Source organism: Malania oleifera, chromosome 3 (assembly GCF_029873635.1).
Source record: "Malania oleifera isolate guangnan ecotype guangnan chromosome 3, ASM2987363v1, whole genome shotgun sequence".
NCBI lineage: Eukaryota > Viridiplantae > Streptophyta > Magnoliopsida > Santalales > Ximeniaceae > Malania > Malania oleifera.
The window spans coordinates 2317164-2340467 of NC_080419.1; the positions used below are offsets into that span (position 1 = coordinate 2317164).

At 36.2% G+C, this 23304-nt stretch overlaps 1 protein-coding gene across 1 annotated transcript; it reads right to left on the reverse strand.

Moving 5' to 3' along the window:
- Positions 1 to 23304, reverse strand: LOC131151707 (uncharacterized). Its single transcript, XM_058103084.1, has 14 exons — positions 22925 to 23304; positions 22678 to 22790; positions 22200 to 22296; positions 21980 to 22104; positions 20489 to 21029; positions 20135 to 20320; positions 12325 to 12618; positions 11495 to 11647; positions 10578 to 10732; positions 9603 to 9708; positions 8537 to 9487; positions 7139 to 7220; positions 6339 to 6701; positions 1 to 470 (listed from the first exon to the last, which is right to left on the reverse strand). Exons 1-14 carry the CDS (start codon positions 23027 to 23029, stop codon positions 277 to 279), a joined length of 3465 nt encoding a protein of 1154 aa, XP_057959067.1. The 5' UTR covers positions 23030 to 23304; the 3' UTR covers positions 1 to 276.

The following is a 23304-nucleotide window of genomic DNA, read 5'->3' on the forward strand; positions in this document are numbered from 1 at the left end:
TGATCCACTCAATCAATCCTCAGTTAGAATTGTTCTGTTCACAAACATGTAAATGATCAGAGCATTTAACCATGCAAAAATCTCAGTCAAAAGTACACTCAGAACTACAAGCTTCTTGGCAACCTATACAATTAACGCTAGTTATTACACTCACTTGACCCAAAAAAACTACAAGGCTGCACCTAAAACTGTCCCCATGAGGATTATCAAATATTATGTACAAGTGTGTATAAATTACTAAGCAATGGATATGAGACATGGTTACCTCTAAGTTGACTAGCTTTCATTTTTGCTGGCCTTCTTGCCTTTCTTCTGCTTCTGCTTCAGTTGGGTAAGACCCGCCGCCGTTATCTTCACATTACCAATAATCGCCGCAACCAGCTCAGGATCTGTGCATGCTTTCATCAATTCCTTCTCCCTATGTGTTGCTTCCGGCATGTGACTGAACAAATTCATCGCAGATTTTGCAGCTGCCCAAAAGAAACATTTAAAAATAATAATAATAAAGTCAAATCTACATGTGAGCAGCTAAAAACAATGAGCTACAATTAATAATGAGGACCAGGAAATAGTGCCTTCCCAACCGAACCAAACATCCTCCTCCTAACCCCAACCGGGAAGAAGAAGAGAGAAAAAGGAAGGAAAAAAATATTTCGTGAACCAAAATGGCAAAATGGGGGCCATCAAAACTCATGGTTGTAAATATCAGCATTGGCCTGTACAAACTATTCTGATTATAAACCTGTCAGTAGCATCTCTCATGCTGTATTGGTCGATACTAGTAACCCTGAATATAAGAAAATATCACTTCTTTATAAAATCAAATTTATTTATATTTTAAAATTTTAAAAAATAAACAGTAATCACCCCATTTTTACTTTTTTTAAAACGAGGATATGCTTATTGATACAGTATTTATAACTGTTAAGATTTGATTAAAAAGGAATGACCTAACTTGAAGATAGGTCTCTCCCTCTATTTATAGCACAAATTTAAATACATTCTAATAACAATAATACCCTTACTGACTCTCACTAATTAACACACTAACATACAAAATAATCATAATACTAAAAGACATATATAACCTCTAACACTCCCCCTCAAGCTAGAGCATAAATGTCATAAGCTCCTAGCATGTTATAAATGAATCTAACACAAGCACCCCAAATGCTCTGGTAAACAAAATCAGCAAGCTGCACATCCAACTTCACATTAGCGGTTGTAATGAGCTTCTACACAAGTTTCTCCCAAACAAAATGGCAATCAGCTTCAATGTGCTTTGTCCGCTCATGAAAGACCGGATTGGAGGCAATACGAAGAGCAATTTGATTATCATACATCAACTTCAAAGACTGAGAATGCAGAAAACCCAATTGTTCCATCATGTTCTTCAACTAGATATGTTCACAGGTAGTGTGAGTCAGCTCTATTTTATAATTCAGCACTTAACCTTGCCACCCTAGTTTGTTTCTTACTTTTCCAAGAAACCAAATTACCACCAACCAAGATACAGTACCCCAATGGTGGATCTCCAATCGAAAGGAGATCACCTAATTTGCATCTGTATATCCATGGATTTAAGTGTGACCCTAATCACAATATAAAAGACCCCTCCTAGGTACACCTTTGAGATATCTCAAGATGTGAATTACTGCATCCCAATGACTTGTCCTTAGAGAATCATGAAATTGACTCACAACACTAGTTGCAAAAGATATATCCGACCGAGTGACTGTGAGATAATTCAACTTCCTAACAAGTCTCTGGTATTGTCCAGGATTAGGTAGTAAATCACCCATATCTGGAATTAACTTGCTGTTAGGATCCATGGGTGTATCAACTGGTTTAGATCCCACAAGCCAGTTTCATATAACAGATTAAGAACATACTTCCTTTGTGACACAACAATTCCAATACGAGATCTCGATACTTCTATACCCAAGAAGTATTTCAATGGTCCCAAATCTTTGATCTGAAACTTAGTCTATTGAAAAAATTTGAGATATCGAATACCATTATCATCATTATCTGCAATAAAAATATCATCCATATAAACAAGGATCCTACTCGATGAAGTATGACAATTAAACACAGAATGATCCACAACACACCATTGAAGACCAAACTCAAGTACTATAGCATTGAAACAACGAAAACCATATTTTGGGAGACTGTTTTAAACCATATAAAACCTTATTGAGCCAACACACTAATCCTGACTCCCCCTGAGCAGCAAACCTAGGTGGTTGCTCCATATGAACCTCCCCCTCAAGGTCACCATGCAAGAAGACATTTTTTCTCATCTAACTAATGCAAAGACCAGTAACAAGTAGTAGCCAAGGAGATGAACAGACGTACTGATGCAAGTTTCACAACCAGAGAAAAAGCATCAGAATAATCCAGACCATACACCTGAGTGTATCCTTTATCAACAAGATGAGCCTTTAGACAAGCCACAGAACCATCAGGGTTGACTTTCACAGTGTAAACCCAGCGACAACCAACTACAGACTTGTCCGGATGAAGAGGTACCAAGTCCCAAGTACCATTGTCATGTAAAGCATTCATCTCTTCAACCATATCATCCCTCCACCCTGAATGGGCTAAGGCTTTCAAAATAGATTTAGGAAGGGTTGTAGATGACGAAGTAGTGACAAAAAAATAATAGGAGGGTGATAAATAGTCATAAGAAACATAGTTGGAAATGGGGTGTTAAGTACATATGTGTTCACCTTTCCGAACAACAATAGGAGGATCAACATCATGGGAAGTGTGATCATTAGACGAGGAAACCAAAGGCGTGGTAGTAGAAGCCAGAGGGGACTCTCTTCCTTGGAGCTTCCGTCGTGAATATGCCTGCAAATTAGGATGATCAAGGTGATGAGAAGGACACGAACTACATAGAGACTCGCATGGTTGGTTGGGCAAGGACAGAATTGTAGAATCTTGAAGATTAGGCAAAGGAAGAGACTTATTGAGCTAAGAAATGCTTAGTGACTCAGTGTGTTAAGGTGTAGACTCAAATAAGGTGACATCAACAGAAACAAAGTGATGCAGCACAGGACTATAACAACCATATCCTTTTTGAGTATACAAGTAGCCCAGAAAGACACATTTTATAGCACGAGGATCCAATTTATCCACCCCAAGAGTTAGTTGAAGAACACACACTCCCAAATATACAAAGAGAAAGAGAAAATAAAGGTGAATTAGGAAAGAGAATGGAATAGGGAATTTTACCATTAAGAACAAAGGATGACATTTTGTTGATCAGATAACAAGCAATAAGTATAGCATCACTCCAAAACACTTTAGAAACAAGTATTTGATAAAGTAAAGTGCAAGTGATTTCAAGAAGATGTCTATTTTTCAGCTCTGCAACCCCATTTTGTTGAGTGTGGGCACAAGATGATTGATGAATAATACCAAACTGTGTCATATAAGTAGTGAATTGTGCACTAAAAAACTCTTTAGCATTATCACTTCGAAGTATTCGAACTGGCAAACCAAATTGAGCCTTTATCTTGGAACAAAAGGCACAAAATACGTGAAATAACTCAAACGATCTTTTATTAAATATAACCAAGTCATTCTTGAATAATCATCCACAAAGGTTACAAAGTACCGAAAACCCAACTTAGACACGACCCTACTAAGACCTCGTAGATCTGAATGAACTAACATAAAAGGGCTTGCAACTCGTTTATTGACTTGAGAAGCAAAAGAAACACAATGGTGCTTTCCCAACTAACAATACTCACAACCAAGACTAGACACAGAACTCAAACTAGGAACAAGACATTTTAACTTTTCCAATGAAGGATGACCCAAGCGACAACGAATTTGGAAAGGTGTGGCAGCAGTAGTGTGGGCGGTAGAAGGAGATAGCGGCTCAAAGTGATAGAGTCCACCAACTTCACGCCCTCCGCCAATCATCTTCCTCGTCTTCAAACCATGAATAACCACAAAATTAGGAAAGAATGTCACTGAAAAATTCATGGATTTAGAAATTTTTCTAACGGACATAAGATTGAAAGGAAATTTGGAAATATATGAAACCGAAGGAAAAGAAATAGAAGAAGTGGGATTTAAAGTCCCAATTCCCTTTACTGCTATAGCATTTCCATCAACAACAGTAACAGAAGGTAAATTTGTAGGACATAGAAGAGTGGAGAAAAAGGTAGGTATACCTGTGATATGATCAGTGGCAACGGAGTCTATGACCCAAGGACTAGGATAAGAAGTACTGGATGACAGGCATACTATGTGATTTACCTATTTGGGCAAGAGATGCAATGGGAAAAGAAGCTTCTTGTGATGCTTGATATTGTTGGAACTTGGAATACTCTTCTCCTGACATAGAGACAGTATGTTGCCCCCCACTCAACCCCAAAGGTGAGGAGTCAGTGGTGGCTGCATTGGCTACCCCTAAAGGTTTGAAGTCAATGGTTGCTTCATTGGCAACACATGAAGGTCTGCCATGGAGATCCTAACACTGCTTAATACCATGATCATTCTGTCCACAATGAGTGCACTTGCAAGGACTACCTCTGCCTCATCCGTCTCTACCACTACAACTAATTGAACCACCGCGATAACTTTTGCGGTTGTTTGGTAGAGAACTAGAATCACTCTATGTAGTAAAGGTTGTCCTCTTAGAGCTAGATGCATGAGTAGGAAAATGCATGCTAAAGGAAGCATGAAGGACATGAGAATAAACATCAGCAAATGATGGCAGCTCGACACTACTAAGTGTCTGGGACCAAACTACCTCAAACTCAGGTCTCAAGCTTGCTAGAACACTAAGAACTGACATTTGCTTCCTTTGCTTCTGCATCTCACAAACATCGGCAATTATAAGCTGTACGACATTAAGCTCCTCATGAATACGCTTCATCTCTCCAAAATAATCTGCAATACTCCTATCTCTTTTTTGTAACTTAACGTACTCCTAAGATAACTCATACATACATGCAATCTTACTGGAGTGTAGAAGTTTGACATAATCCCAAATCTCCTTGCACATATCTAGATGCATACACATCCATGCAATCTGTGGTTCCATCAAATCCCATAAAAAAAGGAAACAATCAAGGCATCTTCTTGAACCCATATACATTTTCTCTTCTCTTCAAAGGAATCAGATTGGAGGAAGTGGTCAGATTTCCCTAATCCTACTGAATAAATTCGAACAACTTTATACCATTGAACATAGTTCTTTCCATCCAACTTTTGAGTCGTTATTTGCGGCAATGATGTAGGAAATAAATTTTTGGGATTCATAGATTCCATCCCAACACTCACAAATCAGCAATCACACCAAAAACAAGAAGAACAATCAAAATTAATAGGAACAATCACAAACTATGTAAAGCACCGACACAACAACGGACGAGGTGAACAACTCACCGGTGGATATAGTGTTGCCACAGCACTCACAAATCAGCAACCACACCAAAAACAAGAAGAACAATCAATAATCGGAACAATCACAAACCATGTGAAGCACCAACACAACCACGGATGAGGAGAACAACTCACTAACGGATATAGCACTGCCACAGCCTCACAACTGAACATACGAATGCAGCCATGGCTCCCAAAAGATCACAAGGAAGCCTTCACAAACCCTGAACAGAAATTAATGGAATACCGCGAGTGCATGATCGAAAAAGGTTGAATTTTTTAACCAATAAAATGGCCTAATAGCTTGATAATATAGTCTAAAGAAGGAATCGAAGCATGGCAGAAGAAGAAAAGAAAAAAATGGCCAGAACTGCACTCACGCGCCAGCATGTGGGATAGGCCCTGCCGGAATTTGGCCTGCGCGTGGGGGCACGTGGAGTGCCCTCCCGACAATGGGGTTTTGTGGGGTGGGTTGTCAGGGTGGTCTGATTATGGGTGTATGGTTGGTTTTGTGATTTAGTATGGTATGGAGGTGGATTAGGGAAGAACAGTTGCGGGAATGGTGTTTTCCGGCAACGGCCAAGGGAAATAGGGTTTTTTTATAGGATCATGCTCTGATACCATGTTAAGATTTGATTAAAAATGAATGAACTAACTATAAGATAGGTCTCTCCCTCTATTTATAATACAAATTTAAATACATTCTAATGACAATAATAACCTTACTAACTCTCACTAATTAACATACTAACACACTCGATAATAATAATACTAAAAGACATACATAACAATAACCTTGATCAAACTTGTCTGGGAAGAAGCATGTGCGCACAAAAACAATGCATGTTTATATTAGGCCAAAAAGTAAAAGGGGAATTTTAATTCACAAAAACAAGATTATTTTACATTTAAAACAATTATTTAGATACCTTTGCCTTTCTTTGCAGTGCCAGGGATTATCTTCACACGGTATTTATAGGTTTGCAAAGCAGTATAGGGACCACAGACAGGCACAGCATATAAAAGAATATCATTGGGCAGTGGATTTCCAGTCAAGTAATCCATGTCATTTAATTTTCCTTTCTCTTCTTCACCTATCTCATGAATGTCATCTTCTTCCATGGCCACTCTATCCATCTCAGTATCATTGTCATCCAATCCTGCAGGAGTATTATCTTCAGACTTGCCATTTGCATAACTATGCACAGATTCAACTGGATGTTCTTGACAGTCTCGAGAAAGATGACCCGCCTTTTTACATTTATAACATATTTTTGGAGCATCCTCAGGGCCTGCCAGAAATTTTAAGGAAAAAATCACTTTGAATAAAACAAACATCTTGCATAATGCTCATTCTACTGTTCAAGTTCATTTCATCAAAACCTGCACAAAATTATGTATACATGTACAACAAATACAAATAGACAAACTTGATTCTAAGAGCTTACATACAAAACAGAACATTAGAGATATTAGTGATAATAAGGATAACAATAATAACCCAGCTTGAACAACCTCAAAACAGACAGAAGCACTCCAGTCAACACTTGAGAAAGCAATGAGTGTGAGACTGGATATAATTGATGAAACTAGCAACACCAACACATTACTAACCACCATCAAATAACCATTTTGTATAGAGAAATAATCAAACATTCAAATTTGAGATTAAATCTGATGTAAAATAAATTAAATCAGTATCTTCAACTAATTAAACTTTGGAACATACTGGAAACAGGTTTTGTCGCCTTGGTTGTCGCTGCATTGTCATTTTGTGACTCTGCATCATTCTTCTGTACTTTTCCAGCAGACTGTAAATGTTGAAAATATAAACTCATCATTAAAGTGATGTATGGATCACAGCAACATGGCGTATGTTTCTCACCAAATAAATCATGATCTCATTATTATATTTTCTTCGGGAAAATACTACAGCCCTCAAATAGTTTAAATATAATGGCAGGATGCAGGATGCAGGAGATTCAAATTGGGCATCAACTTTCACAGACTAACACCAAGCAAAATATAAAAAATATACACACACACACACATACTCCTAATTCCATTATATTTTTGAAAAAGGATCATAGGCTAAAAAAAACTCACTATAATGTTGATGTTGATGTAAATAATGAAGTATGACAAGTGAAAAATTAGAACTTAAATAAGTATAGTAAGTATACAGCATTCTCCCATTAGCTGGGCTGTCATACTTGGACGCTAAGGGACCATTTAGTTGTGGAAAGCATTTTCTATTTTCTATTTTTTTTTTTTTTAATTTAGCTTATTTTTTAGTTTTCAAGATTCATATTAAAAAGGTTAAAAATAAAGAGTTCGTTTAAATGTGCAAAACAATTTTTTATTTTTTATTTCTAGGTTTCATAATAATTACAAAAAACCATCTTGCTTTACAATTTTTTAAATATTATATAAGGTTGTATTTGGGACCATGAATTTTAAGGCTTAAATTTAGAATCGTGTGGATTTGGAAGAAACTTAATACATAATCAATACTAGTTAAAGTCTAAGATCCAACTTCCATGCTCACATACACAAAGTAAGAACTAGAAATAATAAAAAGGTATTTTCCAACTTTCCTATATAAATTTGGAAAATTGGAAAACAAGGTGATATTTTGTAATTATTTAAAAAAATAGAAATGGAAAATACAACTATTTCCATAGGCAAATAAAGCCAAATTTTTTTATTGTTTGTTCATTTATTTCATACAAATGTTGTAAAATGAAAAATTAGCTCAATATTTTCTAATTTTTTGGAAAATTAAAATGGAAGATGAAAACTGCTCTGCACTAAACAGGCCCTACAGGTTTTGAGGATTCCCATGGCTTAAAACAAAAAAGTCTAAAAACATTTAAAAAAAAAAAAACTCACACACACACACAAGTTGGGGCTCCGTCAGTTCACTCATTGGGATTTACCTGGCAAGATCTTTTCCCCTTGATGGGAAAGGCAGGGGTAAACTAATTGCAGCATTTATAATTTATATGCAAGACACTGGCTCAAACAAACAAAGAAAAGAACAACCATTTAAGAAAGAGTAGAAGCAAGCTTTCTTACTCATCCTGGAAACATTAATAGGGTAAACAATGAAAGTTATGGTACTCACAGCTAGTAATGCCATACGAATATTCCTCTCTTCCTCATCCTGATCTGCATACTTCTCCTTTATCTTCTTGAGTTTACTCCTTTGCCCACGGCTGATTTTTCCTCCACCTGATCTAGAATTTTGAACATTTTTGTCAGACAGACTGACAGAACCACCAGTATCTTCTACTTCTTTTCCATGATCAACAGTACCATCTACATTACTGCTTTTCTGGCCTTTTTTTAGTTTTCTTCTTTCAGCTTTTGAGATATATGGCTTCTCCCTCACTGTAGCTTTTCTCTCTTCATGAACTTGTTCTTCAGTGACATCAACTTGCGAAGTTTCAACCCCATACTTGTTACAAGACCCAGCCGCAGATCCAATCCCAAGAGCTCTATCAATTAGATCCTCAAGTTGTGTATTGACAGAAACAACAGCTCTTTCAGAAATATCTGATATATTCTCCACACTAATGCCATCTAGGGCATTTATGTCATTGGTAGTGATTTCATGTGAATTGAGAGCTTTTGGATTGGAGATAGCAAACCCATTTTGAGTAGATGCAACTTCATACAAGCCCTCTAATGCAGGTTCATGATTTTTTGTTGGTACATCCAAACTGCTTTGCAGATCATTTTGAAAATTTTCATCTGTAACCTCTTTCTCAGAATCAGAATCAGAATCAGATATTTCTTTAAGAGACCCACTTTCTTCAACATGATTTATGACTTCCTCCTCACCTCTTACCCTCCTTTCATTTAAATGAGATCCCAAGGAGCTCTCATCCAATCGAAACAACACCCCAAATCCCATAATAAGAGGGTGTGGTGGAAGAAAATTTTTCTTCCCACGGATCATGAAACTGCCTGCTGTAAGGTATTCCCCTGTAGGCGCTGTTTTACTAACTTGGTTAGGATAGACCCACCAAGCACTAGTGACAATCTTTGAGTCCCATGCCTGGCTGTGGCAAACCTAAATCGTAGAACAAATTTATATAATAAAGCATAAAACATCCATTCAAATTGTTAAACTTGCTATGATACAAAAACTAACACATGAAAAGCATGTAAGAAGATGAACAACGCACTGTGAAACACCCTGCTTGGTTTAAAGTAAGAGGGGGTATTGGGTATTCAGGCTTGTGGTTCTTGATTACAGTACTTGAAGCTCCGTGAAGATCTGCGTGGACATATCTGTTCCACAAAACAATCAGCAATGCCACCAGGCATCATAATGAAGAAAGGGATATATAGATTTGCAAGAAAATACAAACGTCATAGGTACCAAAAAAGGACACAGAAGGGATATTGAGTCTCCCCATTCCTATATCAAATAATGATTCACAGCAACCATAATGAGCAGAGAAATACCATCATGCTCATCCAATTCATATCATGGAGCCAAGGCATGGCCCCAAAAATATAAAAAAAAAAAAAAAAAATGTGTGAATTATCAAAGTCATTACTAAATACATATCTTAGAAATCAATACATCACAATAAAATTACATTAGTTAAGAGAGAGGAGGATCAGGCGGGCCATGCCAGGCCTAAAATTTTGTTACCGAAGCCCAACCTGAGATTGCAACAGACATAAAGTTTGGCCTAGCCTTGCCCATCTATTCACTGAGCTGGTTGGGCTGCCTGCCCTATGGCCAACAGGGTGTCTATTTCATCCAATCCCTTTCCCAAACCCAACCCCCACCCCCAACTTTGGGATGGGGAAGGGGGACATGCTTGATGAACTGCGTAGTAAATACCCTTCATGACACATGATCAAGTTGAAAAAAGTAAAACCAATACAAGGAATATATTACCAGAAAGTCGTAAGAAAAGCCTTTCGTATTGAAGAAGAAATAGTTAAATCATAGGAAGGGAGAAGGCAGCTATTAAAAGGAGCATTGAGAGCACATTTGAAGATTACATTCAAATACATTGATACATTTAGCCAACAAAGTTTTTCTATTGCTTAAATATGCCATTTAATACATTGAACTGCAAGGTAAATTTAAAAAGAAAAAAATGGTGTTCCACCAGAAGAAGATAACAATAATATTTACTTACAGATCTCCTTTTGACATGTACCGCTTGACTATCATCTCATTTTGTTGAGCATCACGTCCACTGATGATCAAATAATTCTCACTGCTGATGAACCAGTTGAATTTTTCAAACCAGTGAACCTTGCGCATATGTGAAATTGTGGCAACCGACTTTTCCTGTGAATCGATAGGTTAAAAAATGGGAAGAACACAGGCACTAAAAACAAAAAAATAGCAACTCATTGAAGCTTAATTAAAGAAAAAGGACAATAAGAAAGAAAGCGACCAATATAATGGTTGTTCTAAGTAAGCATTACACATCCATAAGAAGTCATGTCCATGCTGGAAGCACATTGGATTCCAAAACACTTTCAAGAACCCTTCAACACATGCCTCGTGCAATCCAAACACATTCAAAATTTTAAAATAATTACTAAGTTTCAGACAGCCAGCACATGAACAATGCATTGAAATACATGTGCCCATGTCAATGCAACATGGGACAGAATTCGTATTCCTTTAGAACTCATAGATACAAGTTATTTAAGAATTTAAACACATCCAGGAAGTGCAGGTTGTCATGTTAGACATGTAAATGCCTCCCAACTGTGATGTGCCAAATGGACTCCATGAAGCACAGCACCTTCATAGAAGTGTACACTTTTGACTTCATGAATGTCACATCATTATCCAAAAATTTTAGCTTCTAACTATTTAAATGCGTGTCTAAAATATCACAGGTTAAATAATCCAAGAATGAGCAGATTTTTTTTTTTTTCGATAACAAAATAAATTTCATTGATAGGGAAAGAATTTACGAGGGAGAATAAGATATGTCCCAAAGAAAATCAAGAATGAGCAGAATAATATTCCACAATGACTGATATATGCATGGCCACAAAACAGATGGAGGAAAATATCACCACAATTTGCATATACCTGTGAAAGCTGAAGACGACTCTTTCTCTCGGCAGCTTTGAACGCTTTTTCATGAGCTGTGATAGTCTTTTCCTGTTTACTCTCTTGTTTTTTCTTCAGTTCGTACCAACGCCGAGCATTAGCATGTGCTGAAAGCGCCAAATCAACTTCAACCTAAAAAAATGAAAAATCCAATGATACAAAAATATAAACCATGAAAGTATAAGGTTTATCATATTATTATTATTTTTTGTTTGATTATATGAGGGCAAGCTTGACTCAATGGTAAGGGTGTCAAATCCAATTGGGAAGGTCAGAGTTTCAATCACGGAAACAGTCTCACCAAGCATGGAGATATTACTACGTACATCTTGCCTTCCCCAAGACCCATACACCAGTGTTACATTTTACATATTGTGAGTTTAACTTTGAACTTAGGAAGCATCTGGCAGAACAAAACGCTTCAACTGCTGATTCTACAAATAACTTAAAACAAAATCCTAAAAAGAAAATCTGATTATAGCAATACAACAATCTCCAACTATATCAATCATAAGTTTCTGAATGGTGCCATCATAATCATTGTTTCTCGCAGAGTCACCTTATCATTGTCTCAAATCCTTGGCAAAGACCACATAAACACAGGAAGCACAGATTCATGTATCAGCATGAATTATGAACGTAAATATACAAGTCTATGAAAGTGAGTAAATCAAACAAGTGCATAGAAATTATTAATTAGAATTCAATGGAGTATGCAGATAACCAAAAGCTCTATGTTGATCTAAAGCAGATACTGAGAATGGGGGAAGGAAAGCAAGAAAATCCCAGTTCATATCCTCAAGCAGTACCTTATCAACAGGAAGTGTCTTTTCATCATCATCCATCTCATCAAGATTGTTGCTCAGCAGAAGTGTCATGCAATTTCTGTCAAGATGGAGCTTGTCAATGAGACCAGCAACAGGATTTCCAGATTTTCTCTCTTCTTTCACCATTTGGGCAAGATCCTCCCAATTCATGCCATTTGCAAGTGCTACACGAACAGCTAATATAGCAGCATCAACTTCTTCTAAGTTATATTCTATCAACTCCGCCATTTTAACACAGTGATCAACTTCTTTCTTCAGTGCATGCACACGATTTTCCTACAGCTCAAAATTGAAATATTCAAACATCAAAATTAGATACCAATAAATAATTTTTTTTTAAAATGATGGTGGAATATTCTAAGTGGACTCCAACAAACAGGAGGACCCTAAGCCTCAGATTATGACTAAAACACATGCTGGACAACATCATGATCCATAAGCTTCTTTACTTTTTTTCATGAATGCTTCACAAACAGGACCTTAGCACTGCATGCAAAAGCAGAATTCAGTCCTTTCCTGCTCTATGTGAACACAGATCTCTAAAAGCAGTCAATGCCCACCAATTCTATGGCTTGCCTTTATAAAGGTAATTTTATACTATAACACTAATCATTATCTCTCTTAAAAATCATTTAATTGACTGGTTCTCATGCCCCTGCCCCATATTTGGGGGGCCATTGAAAACAATTTCAAATTTTACTCTCTAGACTTTGGTGAAGATCTTAATAAAATTAATAATGAGTGTTGAAAGTATGTAGACCAGAAAGGCAAATGAGTAAATTTACACAAATAACTAATGACATTACATAACACTCTATGGTAAAACAAGCACTAAAATTCTAATGAAGAAAAATTGGTATGAATGTCAAAGACTAAGTAAAAGGGTAATTAAACTCTTAGATAATGATGTGTGTGCAAAGTGTATTTGACTCGAATGTAATGGAGCGGGAGAGTGATCAAATTAGGGATGATATTTCACCCATTATCATTACCTCCTGTGGTGGAGATTAATGGGAAGGATTTAGAAGCTCAACAACTGATGGACAAGATGGGCTTGTAGCTGTCTAATCCTGGAGGACAAGTAGTTTTATTAGGTGGTGATAAAAGTAAGGAGAAATCTCAATGTCTGTCTGTCTCTCTCTCTCTCTCTCTCTCTCTTGCAAAAGTTTCCTTCCTCTCTCTCGAGGTTTTGCACGATGGTTTCGTTCATTTATGACAAGAGAGATAAGCAAACACTCGATCTATATCAAAAGGAAAGACCTTCAATCTGAGATTAGACAAAGTAGGGAAGATTCCCTATACCTTCATTGTCGAACACAATAATTCAAGTACTAGGCAGGTGAGATTTCCCAATGATGCTGCCTACTTGTTCTCTGATGGCTTATTGAGCTTCATTTGGATGAGAAGGAGATTTGGAAGCATACAAGAGGGTAATTTTTGATATTGGATGTCAATTCATATCAAGGACTTTTTGGAAATTTCCTTTGTTGGTTTTTTGGCAGGAAGGAAAGGGCAGCACTCTGGAAACGTGCTTTCTTTGCAGTATTTTGGGGGTTGAGGTGGAGTGTAATGTGCGTATTCTTCTAGGGAACAAGCCATCACATTAGCTGGTTTGGGAAGAGATACATTATTTGGCTTCTCTTTGGTGCGTGGGGCAGGGGAATTTTAAGGGGGTCGTTATGGGTTGGATTGTTAATTTGTGCACGTTTTAATTGCTTTTTTTTCTTTAAGTTTTCCAAGTTTTTTCCTTGTGCATTTATCTAGATTTTTCCAGACTCTGTAAAGGAGATGTCTTATTCTCCTGGCTGTATATTCTTTATCTATTAATGAAACTCTTCTTTTAACATCCAAAAAAGAAAGTCATCCAATGAAGGTGTGGAAGTTTTTGGAGTTAGGTCTGGGGTGCAAAGGGAAGAGATATTTAGTGTTCATCGCAGGGAGCTTGAAGGGTGATAGGTGGCAAAGCCTTGTGACAGGGTTTTGCAAGGTGGCAAGGGATATCCATCGTAAATGTGGTGGCAAAGATGATCCCTCCTGAATGTAATGGTAAAAATAAGCGAAGCCAGCCAGTCAATTGACAGTGGAGCCAGGTGGTGTTAGGAGAGAAGATCAACAAGGGGAAAGAAAGCAATTAAGATGAGCAGACACCGAGGGAGGGTGCAATGACAGGGAATGATCAGGCTATGTATCCACTAGGGGGGTGATCTTCAATAAAAGGAAACTGGGTTCTCTGCTGGAAACCTTTAGTTCTTGCTCAGATATGAAGACTCCGTCAGTAAAGGTAGCTCGGTTTACTGAAGGGAATGGCAGACTGGTAGAGGCAGATAGGGTTTCTGTTGGGAAGGAAGAAGAGATGAAGATTTGTTTGTTGTTCGCCAGATTCTTGAAAAAAGGGGAGGCCCTTTGTTATCTAAATTGGACCAGCCATTCCAACTGCCCATTCTCATGATAAAAATAGGTTGGTGTGAAACATCCTCTGCATAATGAAGGGAGCTTTTTTCTCTCTGTAAATAGTGCTGATAAGGCCCAATAGGTTGGTGTAAGAGCCTTGGTGTTGATAGATTTTCTAATAAGGATCAAAGGTTTTGTTTCCATGTGGTTCCAACTAATGGGGAGGCCTGAATTCTACTGATTGCTATGAAGAGCAAGGCTGTTTGTCCAGGAGTGGAGGAGTTATGGGTGGAAATCCTCTGGAGGAGCAGGCGATGCAACCCATTGGATACAAGAATTTTCTCCTGCAATCAAGAGGCCAGAATAACTCCGCCTGTGATGTACTTAATGTCCTAAATTTTTCACATACAGCCACTCCCAAGCCCGGGTAAAGGATGAAGGTTGCGTAGGTAGCTAACAGCCAGCGTAAAATTTGTCAGATCACTATGATATGAATCCTTACCGAATATTTGTTGGGACGTCCCCTATGAGCGACGCGTTGCACTTGTACCACCCGGGTGTAGCAAAAAATGGGCGAGGGTGGGCTAGGTCATCACCCCGAAGCGATGCTCCGTGTTGGCGCCCGGGTACGGTATCAAATATGCGAGGGTTCCTACATCATTCAAGATGTGGGCAGGTAAAGACATTAGCTCAGGAAACTAGGATTGGATTAGCAACTTGGAATATAAGGACACTTACGGGTAAAAGCATGGAAATTGTGGACACAATGATCAAAAGAAGAATTAATATAATTTGCCTTCAAGAAACTAAATGGGTGGAGGAGAAAGCTAGAGAAATTGATAAATTAAGATTTAAACTTTGGTACACTGGAAAAGAAAAACATAAGAATGGAGTAGGAATTATTATAGACAAAAACGTAAAAGATAGCATTGTTGATGTAAATAAAGTAGGGAACTAAATTATAAAAATCAAGATGGTATTAGGACAAGAGATAATAAATATCATTAGTGCTTATGCTCCTCAAATCGGCTTAACAGAAAATCTTAAAAAGATAATTTTGGAAAGATATGGATAGTATTATACAAGGTATACCAGGGACTGAGAAAATATTTATAGGAGGAGATCTGGATGAACACATTGGAAGGGATAATAAAAATTATGAGAGGATACATATGATTTTAGTATAATGAGACAAAAATGAGCCTGGGGAGATGATTTTAGACTTCGCTATGTCATATGATTTTAGTATAATGAATTCTTGCTTTAATAAGAGAGAAGAACACTTAATAACCTTTAAAAGTGGACAAAATAAAAGTAAAATAGATTTTATTTTTATTTTTTTAACTAGGAAGGTAGATCGTCTATCATGCAAGGATTGTAAAGTTATTCCAAGTGAAAGTCAAATCACACAACATAGAATCTTAGTGTTAGATATATGTATTAAAAAATGGAAGAAAATGTATAAAATAAACCAGTGTAAGAGAACTAGGTGGTGGAACCTAAATGGAGAAAATATAATAAAATTTAAAAATAAAATGATCAAAGATGGGGATTGGACTATAGAGGATGGGATAAATACAAATACTCTTTGGAGTAGATTAGCTAACTCTATTAAAAATATAGTAAAAGAGATTTTAGGTTAATCAAGGGGAAGATTCTCGAATAGCAAAGAAAGTTGGTGGTGGGATAAAGATGTACAAAAAAACGTAAAGACAAAAAGAATTTGGTATAAAACACGGCAAAAATGTGGAAACAGTGATAACTTTGAAAAGTATAAGGAGACGAGAAAAGATGCAAAAAAAAACCGTTAGTGAAGCTAAATACAAATCATTTAATAGTTTGTATGATAGATTAGATACAAAAGAAGGGGAAAGAGATATATTTAAATTTGCTAAAGCTAGAGAACGGAAGAGTAAGGAATTAGGAAATGTAAAATGTAAAAAAAGTGAGGATGATATTGTCTTGGTTAAGGACGAAGACATTAAAGAAAGATGGCGAAGTTACTTTAGTAAGTTGTTTAATGAAAACCAAATAAAAAACTTAAACTTAGAATTGTCAAATGAGGAAAAGACCAAAAATATGAGATTTATTTGCAAAATTAGAGTTAACGAAGTTAAATTTGCACTAAAAAAGATGAAAAATGGGAAAGCTATAGGACCAGATAACATCCCAATTGAAGTTTGGAAATGCTTAGGTGATAACGGAATTATATGGTTAACCAATTTATTTAATACAATTATAAAAACTAAGAAAATGTTAGATGAATGGAAGAAAAACATTTTAATACCTAAATACAAAAATAAAGGAGATATTCAAAATTGTAATGACTATCGTGGAATTAAACTTATGAGTCATACGATGAAACTATTGGAAAGGGTAGTTAAACAAAGATTAAGGTTAGAAACGAATGTCTCAGAAAATCAATTTGGCTTTATGTCTAGGAGATCTACCACAGAAGCTGTATATTTTTTAGAAAGATTAATGGAAAAGTTGAGGGAAAAGAAGAGGGACTTGCATATTATATTTATTGACTTAAAGAACGCATATGATAGGATACCTAGGAAAGTTCTATGGTAGGTTTTAGAAAAAAAAAAAAGGTGTATATAGTAGATATACTGATGTCATTAAGGATATGTACAATGGAATAATGACTAGTGTAAGGATTACAGATGGAGAAACTAGAGAATTTCCAATCACCATAGGTATACATCAAGGATCTATTTTGAATCCTTATCATTTTACTTTAGTGATGGACCAATTGACTAAGAGTATTCAAAAGGAGGTTCCATGGTATATGTTGTTTGTAGATGATATTGTATTAATTGATCAAACTAGGGACGGAGTAAAGGTTGAGTTAGAATTATGGAGCGAAACTTTGGAATTTTAGAGGCTTTAGGATAAGTAGAAATAAGACAGAATATATGAAATGTAATTTTAGTAATGATAGGAGGAATATTAGAGACAAAGTTAAACTTGATGATGAAGAAATAAATAGCACTTGTAGATTTCGATACCTTTGATCTATTATGCAAGCTGAATGAGAAATTGAAGATGACGTAATGCATAGAGTTAAACCAAATTGGGTAAAATATAGAAGTGCTTCAAGTGTGCTCTACGATCGTAGAATACCCTTAAAATTAAAAGGGAAGTTTTATAGGATAGCTACAAGGTCTTAAATTTCAAATTCGACTCAAATTTCGAAACTAAAAAAGTATGGAAATTTCAATTTTGATGTCAATTTCGAATTTCGATTTGAAAAAATAACGGAAATTAGTAATAAAGTATGAAATTCTTTGTGAAACTTTAGAAATGGTTAACAAACATAATAATATAAGTTTTAGGACTAATATATTACAAATTAAATACATCTATGTTTTGTAGGAGGTGGAAAACTTGTAAAATAGCATGTGTATCAAACATATTTGTAAGATAATGTACATTAAACATATCCAGTTAATACAAATGAAATTCATAAATCATTTAAATATTATTTAGTTTACAAATAATGATAGTTTAGACATGAATGGTTAAATAAAATGTTATTGTAACTTTATTTTTTCATATAATTTCAAAAGCACTTGTAATAATCTTTTGTTTCGATAAAATAAATACAATAATTAAGATAGAAATTTCACTTCGCTACTAAATTTCTCATTTGAATTCTGATGAAATTTCATCATATAGTTAAAATTTTGACAAGTTTCACTAAAATTCAAGATTTCGATAAATTTCAGATGATTCGTTGAGATTTCAACGGAAATTATGCAAGACAGAAATCGGCTGCCTTTTCGATTTCGAGGGTGATGGAAATCAAAAATTTCAATGAAACAATTTCATGGAAATTTAAGATCATGGATAGCTATAAGACTTGTTATGCTATGTGGATCAGAATGTTAGGTGACGAAAAAACAAAATATCCAAAAAGTAAAAGTTATCGAGATGAGAATGCTTAGATGGATGAGTGATATAATATTGAAAGATAAATTAAGGAATGAATATATTAGCAGTAAGTTAGGTGTAGCTCCCATAGAAGATAAGATAAGGGAGGGACAACTCAGATGGTATGGACACTTGCAACGTAGGTTGGTGTAACTCCTATAGAAGATAAGATAAGGGAGGGACAACTCAGATGGTATGAACACTTACAACATAAGCCACATAGTGCGCCGGTGAGGAAGAGTGAGTTAGTTATTGTGGGGGCAATAGAAGGGGTAGGGGTAGACCTAAAATAACTTGGGAGAAGATAGTGAGTTAGAATTTAATATCCCTAAATCGGTCAAAAGAAATGGTCCATGATCGCATAAATTAGCAGAAAATGATTCATATAACCGACCCCATTTAGTGAGACTTAAGGGTTGGTTTTGTTGTTTTATTGAATCAAGAGACCAGAATCTCTCGTAGACACATTTGAGAATGCTTTGCTCATTGTTCGCATACACAGGAGATGAGTTCTTCTGGTCATCTCTGGTAAAACAAATGATGCAAAAGAGTGTGAAATGGCTAAGTACATAACGGTGTACAAATGTCGTACAACTTGGAAGGAAGGGGAAGTAAGAAAGGTTTACTTGTTAATAATTGTATGAATTCAAACATAAATGGAGTAAGTTTTTAAAAAAAGATGAGGCAAGAAAGTTTTATGCTATAGGAATCTCAGAATTGTTCCAAGTCTAGTTCTGACAAAGGAAGAAATCATTTTCAAGAGGAAAAAAGTGTGGGGATATCTCAGACGAGGACAATGGGTTCGATAGCAATTTTTCTTGTGCTAGTGGTCTTTTGTTGGATGACATTAGTGGGAAAATGGATTACGTCTCTGACTCTTTTGACACACTTGGGCATCTTTCCTATGTGCCTCCTGCTCCGCTAGAAGGTTTGGAGGATATTAGTAATTTTGAGAAGGTGGATTTGGGTGTAGATTTGGCTGTGACTAATCAATGTAGGGATGGGCTGTTACCTATTCCTGGGAAGGAGGTTAATGTGCAGGATGGAGGTGCTAAAAATCTTTTGGATGAAACGGGTTTGTGTCTAAAGGATCGTGTAGGGAATGAAGTTTAGTTGAAAAGAGAAATGCGAATAAAAGTCAATGCGAAATGGCAAGACTTCAAAGCTCTATTAATTATGAAGGGAAGGGTTTAAAGAGGGATTTTATTAATTAGAGTGGATTTTTCTTTTTTTAGTTTCTTTTTACTTTCTTTTTCTTTTCTTTAAATTTTTTTCTTTGAGGATCTCTTGTCCTCTCCTAGCTTGTAATCTAGCTTGTAGGTCTCTCTTTTTATCTATCTTTATATATTTCTTTTTCTATTAAAAATAATTGACTGGAATTTAATGGACAAGCAAGCAGCAAATTAGCTGCACAGGGAACCCTACGTAACTCCTGAGAACTAACAACTACAAAAGTGCAAACCTGATCATTGCGAATTTTATTTAGTTTCTGCATGGCAGTGCCCTCTTTTGCCTTTTGCTGTTGTTCTGACCGTTGACTCTCAATTTTACTGTAGAACTCATCCAATGCTGCATCAAATGTCTCAAACTTCACAGACTCCCTTGATTTGAACTGGTTCAATAGTATAGGGCAGAATTCATCATAGATCTGCAGAGAAGGAAGCATACAATTAATAAGAGTAATCAAATTACAATATTTTCTTTTTGCACACATTCACAAATGGGTGAAAAATGCATCATACCAAAAGGAGAAGAACATTCATGCCCAGTCTACTGCATATAAAGAAAAAAGAACACGTAGAACTATAAAAGTGACCTGGTCAACAATTCCTGGCTGAGATTTGGCGCATTCCTTCCGCCCAAAATTTTTGTTCTGCATTAAAATGTATCCTTCAGGAACTCTATCACCTGATATAACATCCTCCAGCCAGTCCTCAAACTTTGCAACTGCTTGGACCAAAATCTGAATTGTATCATCATCTATTTTGATATCTTTGGTGAGTTTTGTACTTGGAACCAGACCAGCGTCCAATATAATATGCTCCGAAAGTGCAGGTCCATAACCCAGTGCCTCCCCAAGAATAATCTTCAACGTGAATTGCTTGGCACGGGCACCATCATTAGTATTTCTACCCGACTCAGAAGACTTTCCACTTTTCTTGCTACCCTGCATTTCTTTAACTATATCCAGTGCATTACTTCCAGCTTCCTTAACCTCATTCATTTCATTATTATCTGTTGAATTTTGAGAAGTAAGGGCTGCCTCCAACTTTGCACCAGTTGTCCGCTCAAAAACACGACAAATGTCAATTGGATAGTGATGACGTGACATGATTGCTAATCCTTTATCATCATCCCTATAAATATGGATTTTACATATTTAATCAAACTTCCAAATTTATTATGATTAAAGCCAGAAAACTTTAAAAAGTTTCTTGGAAAAGATTTGATATACTAAAACAAAAGGCTCCTAGTAGTTATCCACAAGGGAGAAAAATAGTCTAAAAAATGTGACTACAAAAAATATAAAGGAAAAAAGCATGTAACTAAGTGCTAATAATCATACATTTGCAACAAGGCAATAGCCACACTATTCCACCTACCTAGGCAGAAAGGCTTGAAAGACATTGTTTGCCCACAACTTGACATCTTAAGCTTTTTGGTCAAAGTGGTGATCTAACACAGTAAGAGAACCATGGTTGCCAAGAGGTCAAAGTTTTAATTGTTATTGCCCTCCTCATTTGTTAAAAGTTATCTTATTTCCATAATCAGTATAATTTCTTATTTGTTCTATAGGTTTAATTGTTATTGCCCTCTTCATTTGTTAAAAGTTATCTTATTTCAATAACCAGTATAAAAGGCTCAGTGTTGACCCACAATTACCAGCTGAAGCACTCAGGTCAAGTGGTGATTTAACAAATGCAACCACAAATAAACATATACTTTTTCACCTTCGTGTAAAATAAATAAAGCAGATAAATACATCTTCCAGCATTCAGTAGTGATTCAATTGCACGTAGAGTTCTTATACCGGCTAAAAGGAAAATGAAAAAAAATAGGTCCTCATAAATATACATAAATATGCAAATAAGTATTCATTCTTCGTTGTGCCTTCAGCTGTTATACCCAATAAATGGAAAATGAAAGAACACTTAAAATATATACAAATACACTTATGCTACTGCAAAATGTGTCTGCCCTCCTGCAATACATGCCTGTCCGCAAGTATGCGTATAATTAATACACGAGTTTGTATTGTTACTTAGTGAAAGGATATAGAATAAAACACTGAATGGGAATCACAAACCTATGTGATCGAAGAAGAGTCATGACCATGAAATCAGAATCTGTAAGGAGTATGTTTCCTTGGGCATACAACTCCAGTATAACATAATGCGCATTAGCACCCAATCCAAACTGAAAGAGAATTATCTAAAAACAACATAATACAACATAAATACATAATGTTAAACCATAATCATCCAATAAAGAATTTGCACAATTTCAGGACAAGGATATATCTGTACCCGATCATAACCAAGCTGCCGCACATCTTCAAGCCTTCTTGTGCGTATATGCTTTCTTAATTTGAGAGTAAACCCAGATGGGGTGTTACTTTTATCCCTACAGCAGAAAGTATGAGTCTTGACAAAACAATTTCTACTATACGTTTTATAAATGAAATGCATTTTCTTATTCCAAAAAAGTATGTACAATTTGCAAAGGAAAAAATATAACTTGGAGTACTGTGAAGTCTGCACTCACTATCCAGGTCCAAATTATTCTAGGTCTACTCCTCACACTCATATAGCCTCTAACAAAGACTAAATCATTCATCCTCATTACACTGTTGTTCAGTTTACATTATGTTAACCAGTTTCCCTTATCTCATCTTGCACATGTGTTACACCTAACTTAATAAACAATAATTACACGTTAATTTCTTTTTTTTTCATGTTTTCCTAATTTATACAGCACCCCAAAAAAGAGGACAGTGATTGGTACCGAACATAAGCAGTGGTGTGCAATCGGACACCACTTTCCATCAACAGCAAAACCTTCTCGCTCTCCCCAGACTCGGTCATTCCACTGCTATTCATAAGCTTGAACACGTACGTCTGCAAATTAAACAGAAACAATTAAATTCAGGAGCAACACCTAAAAATCCGAATCACCACAACATTTTCTCATTTTATTGATCAAGAAGCTCGAATGAATTAGGGTTTTTGATGAAGAAGAAGAAACGCAGTACCTTGGGAGAGAGATCGTAGACGTTGGCACAGCGCATGCCGATTAATCTTCGCAAGCACTTTACCTCAGCGGCCACATCGGCCGTGTTCATCCGTACCTTCACCATTTTCTCCCTCTTTCTTGCGTTCTTTTTACTTCTTTGAGTGTTTTTTCCTTTTTCACTTCTTGAGTTTCTGCAAGTTAAGGTTCAGAGAAGGGGTACGACGGCGCGAGAGAGATACGATCAATCGCTGGGTTCTCCAGTTGTCGGAAATAGAGAACAGTGATGGTGATGGTGAGCTTTTTCTTGTTTGGATTTGGCGAGAAAACGTGCTTTGAGACCGCGATTTTACTCTTCCTTTTTTTCTTTTAAACAGCCATCATACATTGTGCGTTTTCCAT

Coding starts and splice junctions, on each gene's coding strand:
- LOC131151707 (XM_058103084.1), bottom strand. CDS start 23,029: ATGGTGAAGGTACGGATGAACACGGCCGATGTGGCCGCTGAGGTAAAG. Junction 12,619..20,134: donor ATAAAATTCGCAATGATCAG/GTTTGCACTTTT, acceptor TTTGAGCTGTAG/GAAAATCGTGTGCATGCACT. Junction 9,709..10,577: donor TACATGTCAAAAGGAGATCT/GTAAGTAAATAT, acceptor TTTGTGGAACAG/ATATGTCCACGCAGATCTTC.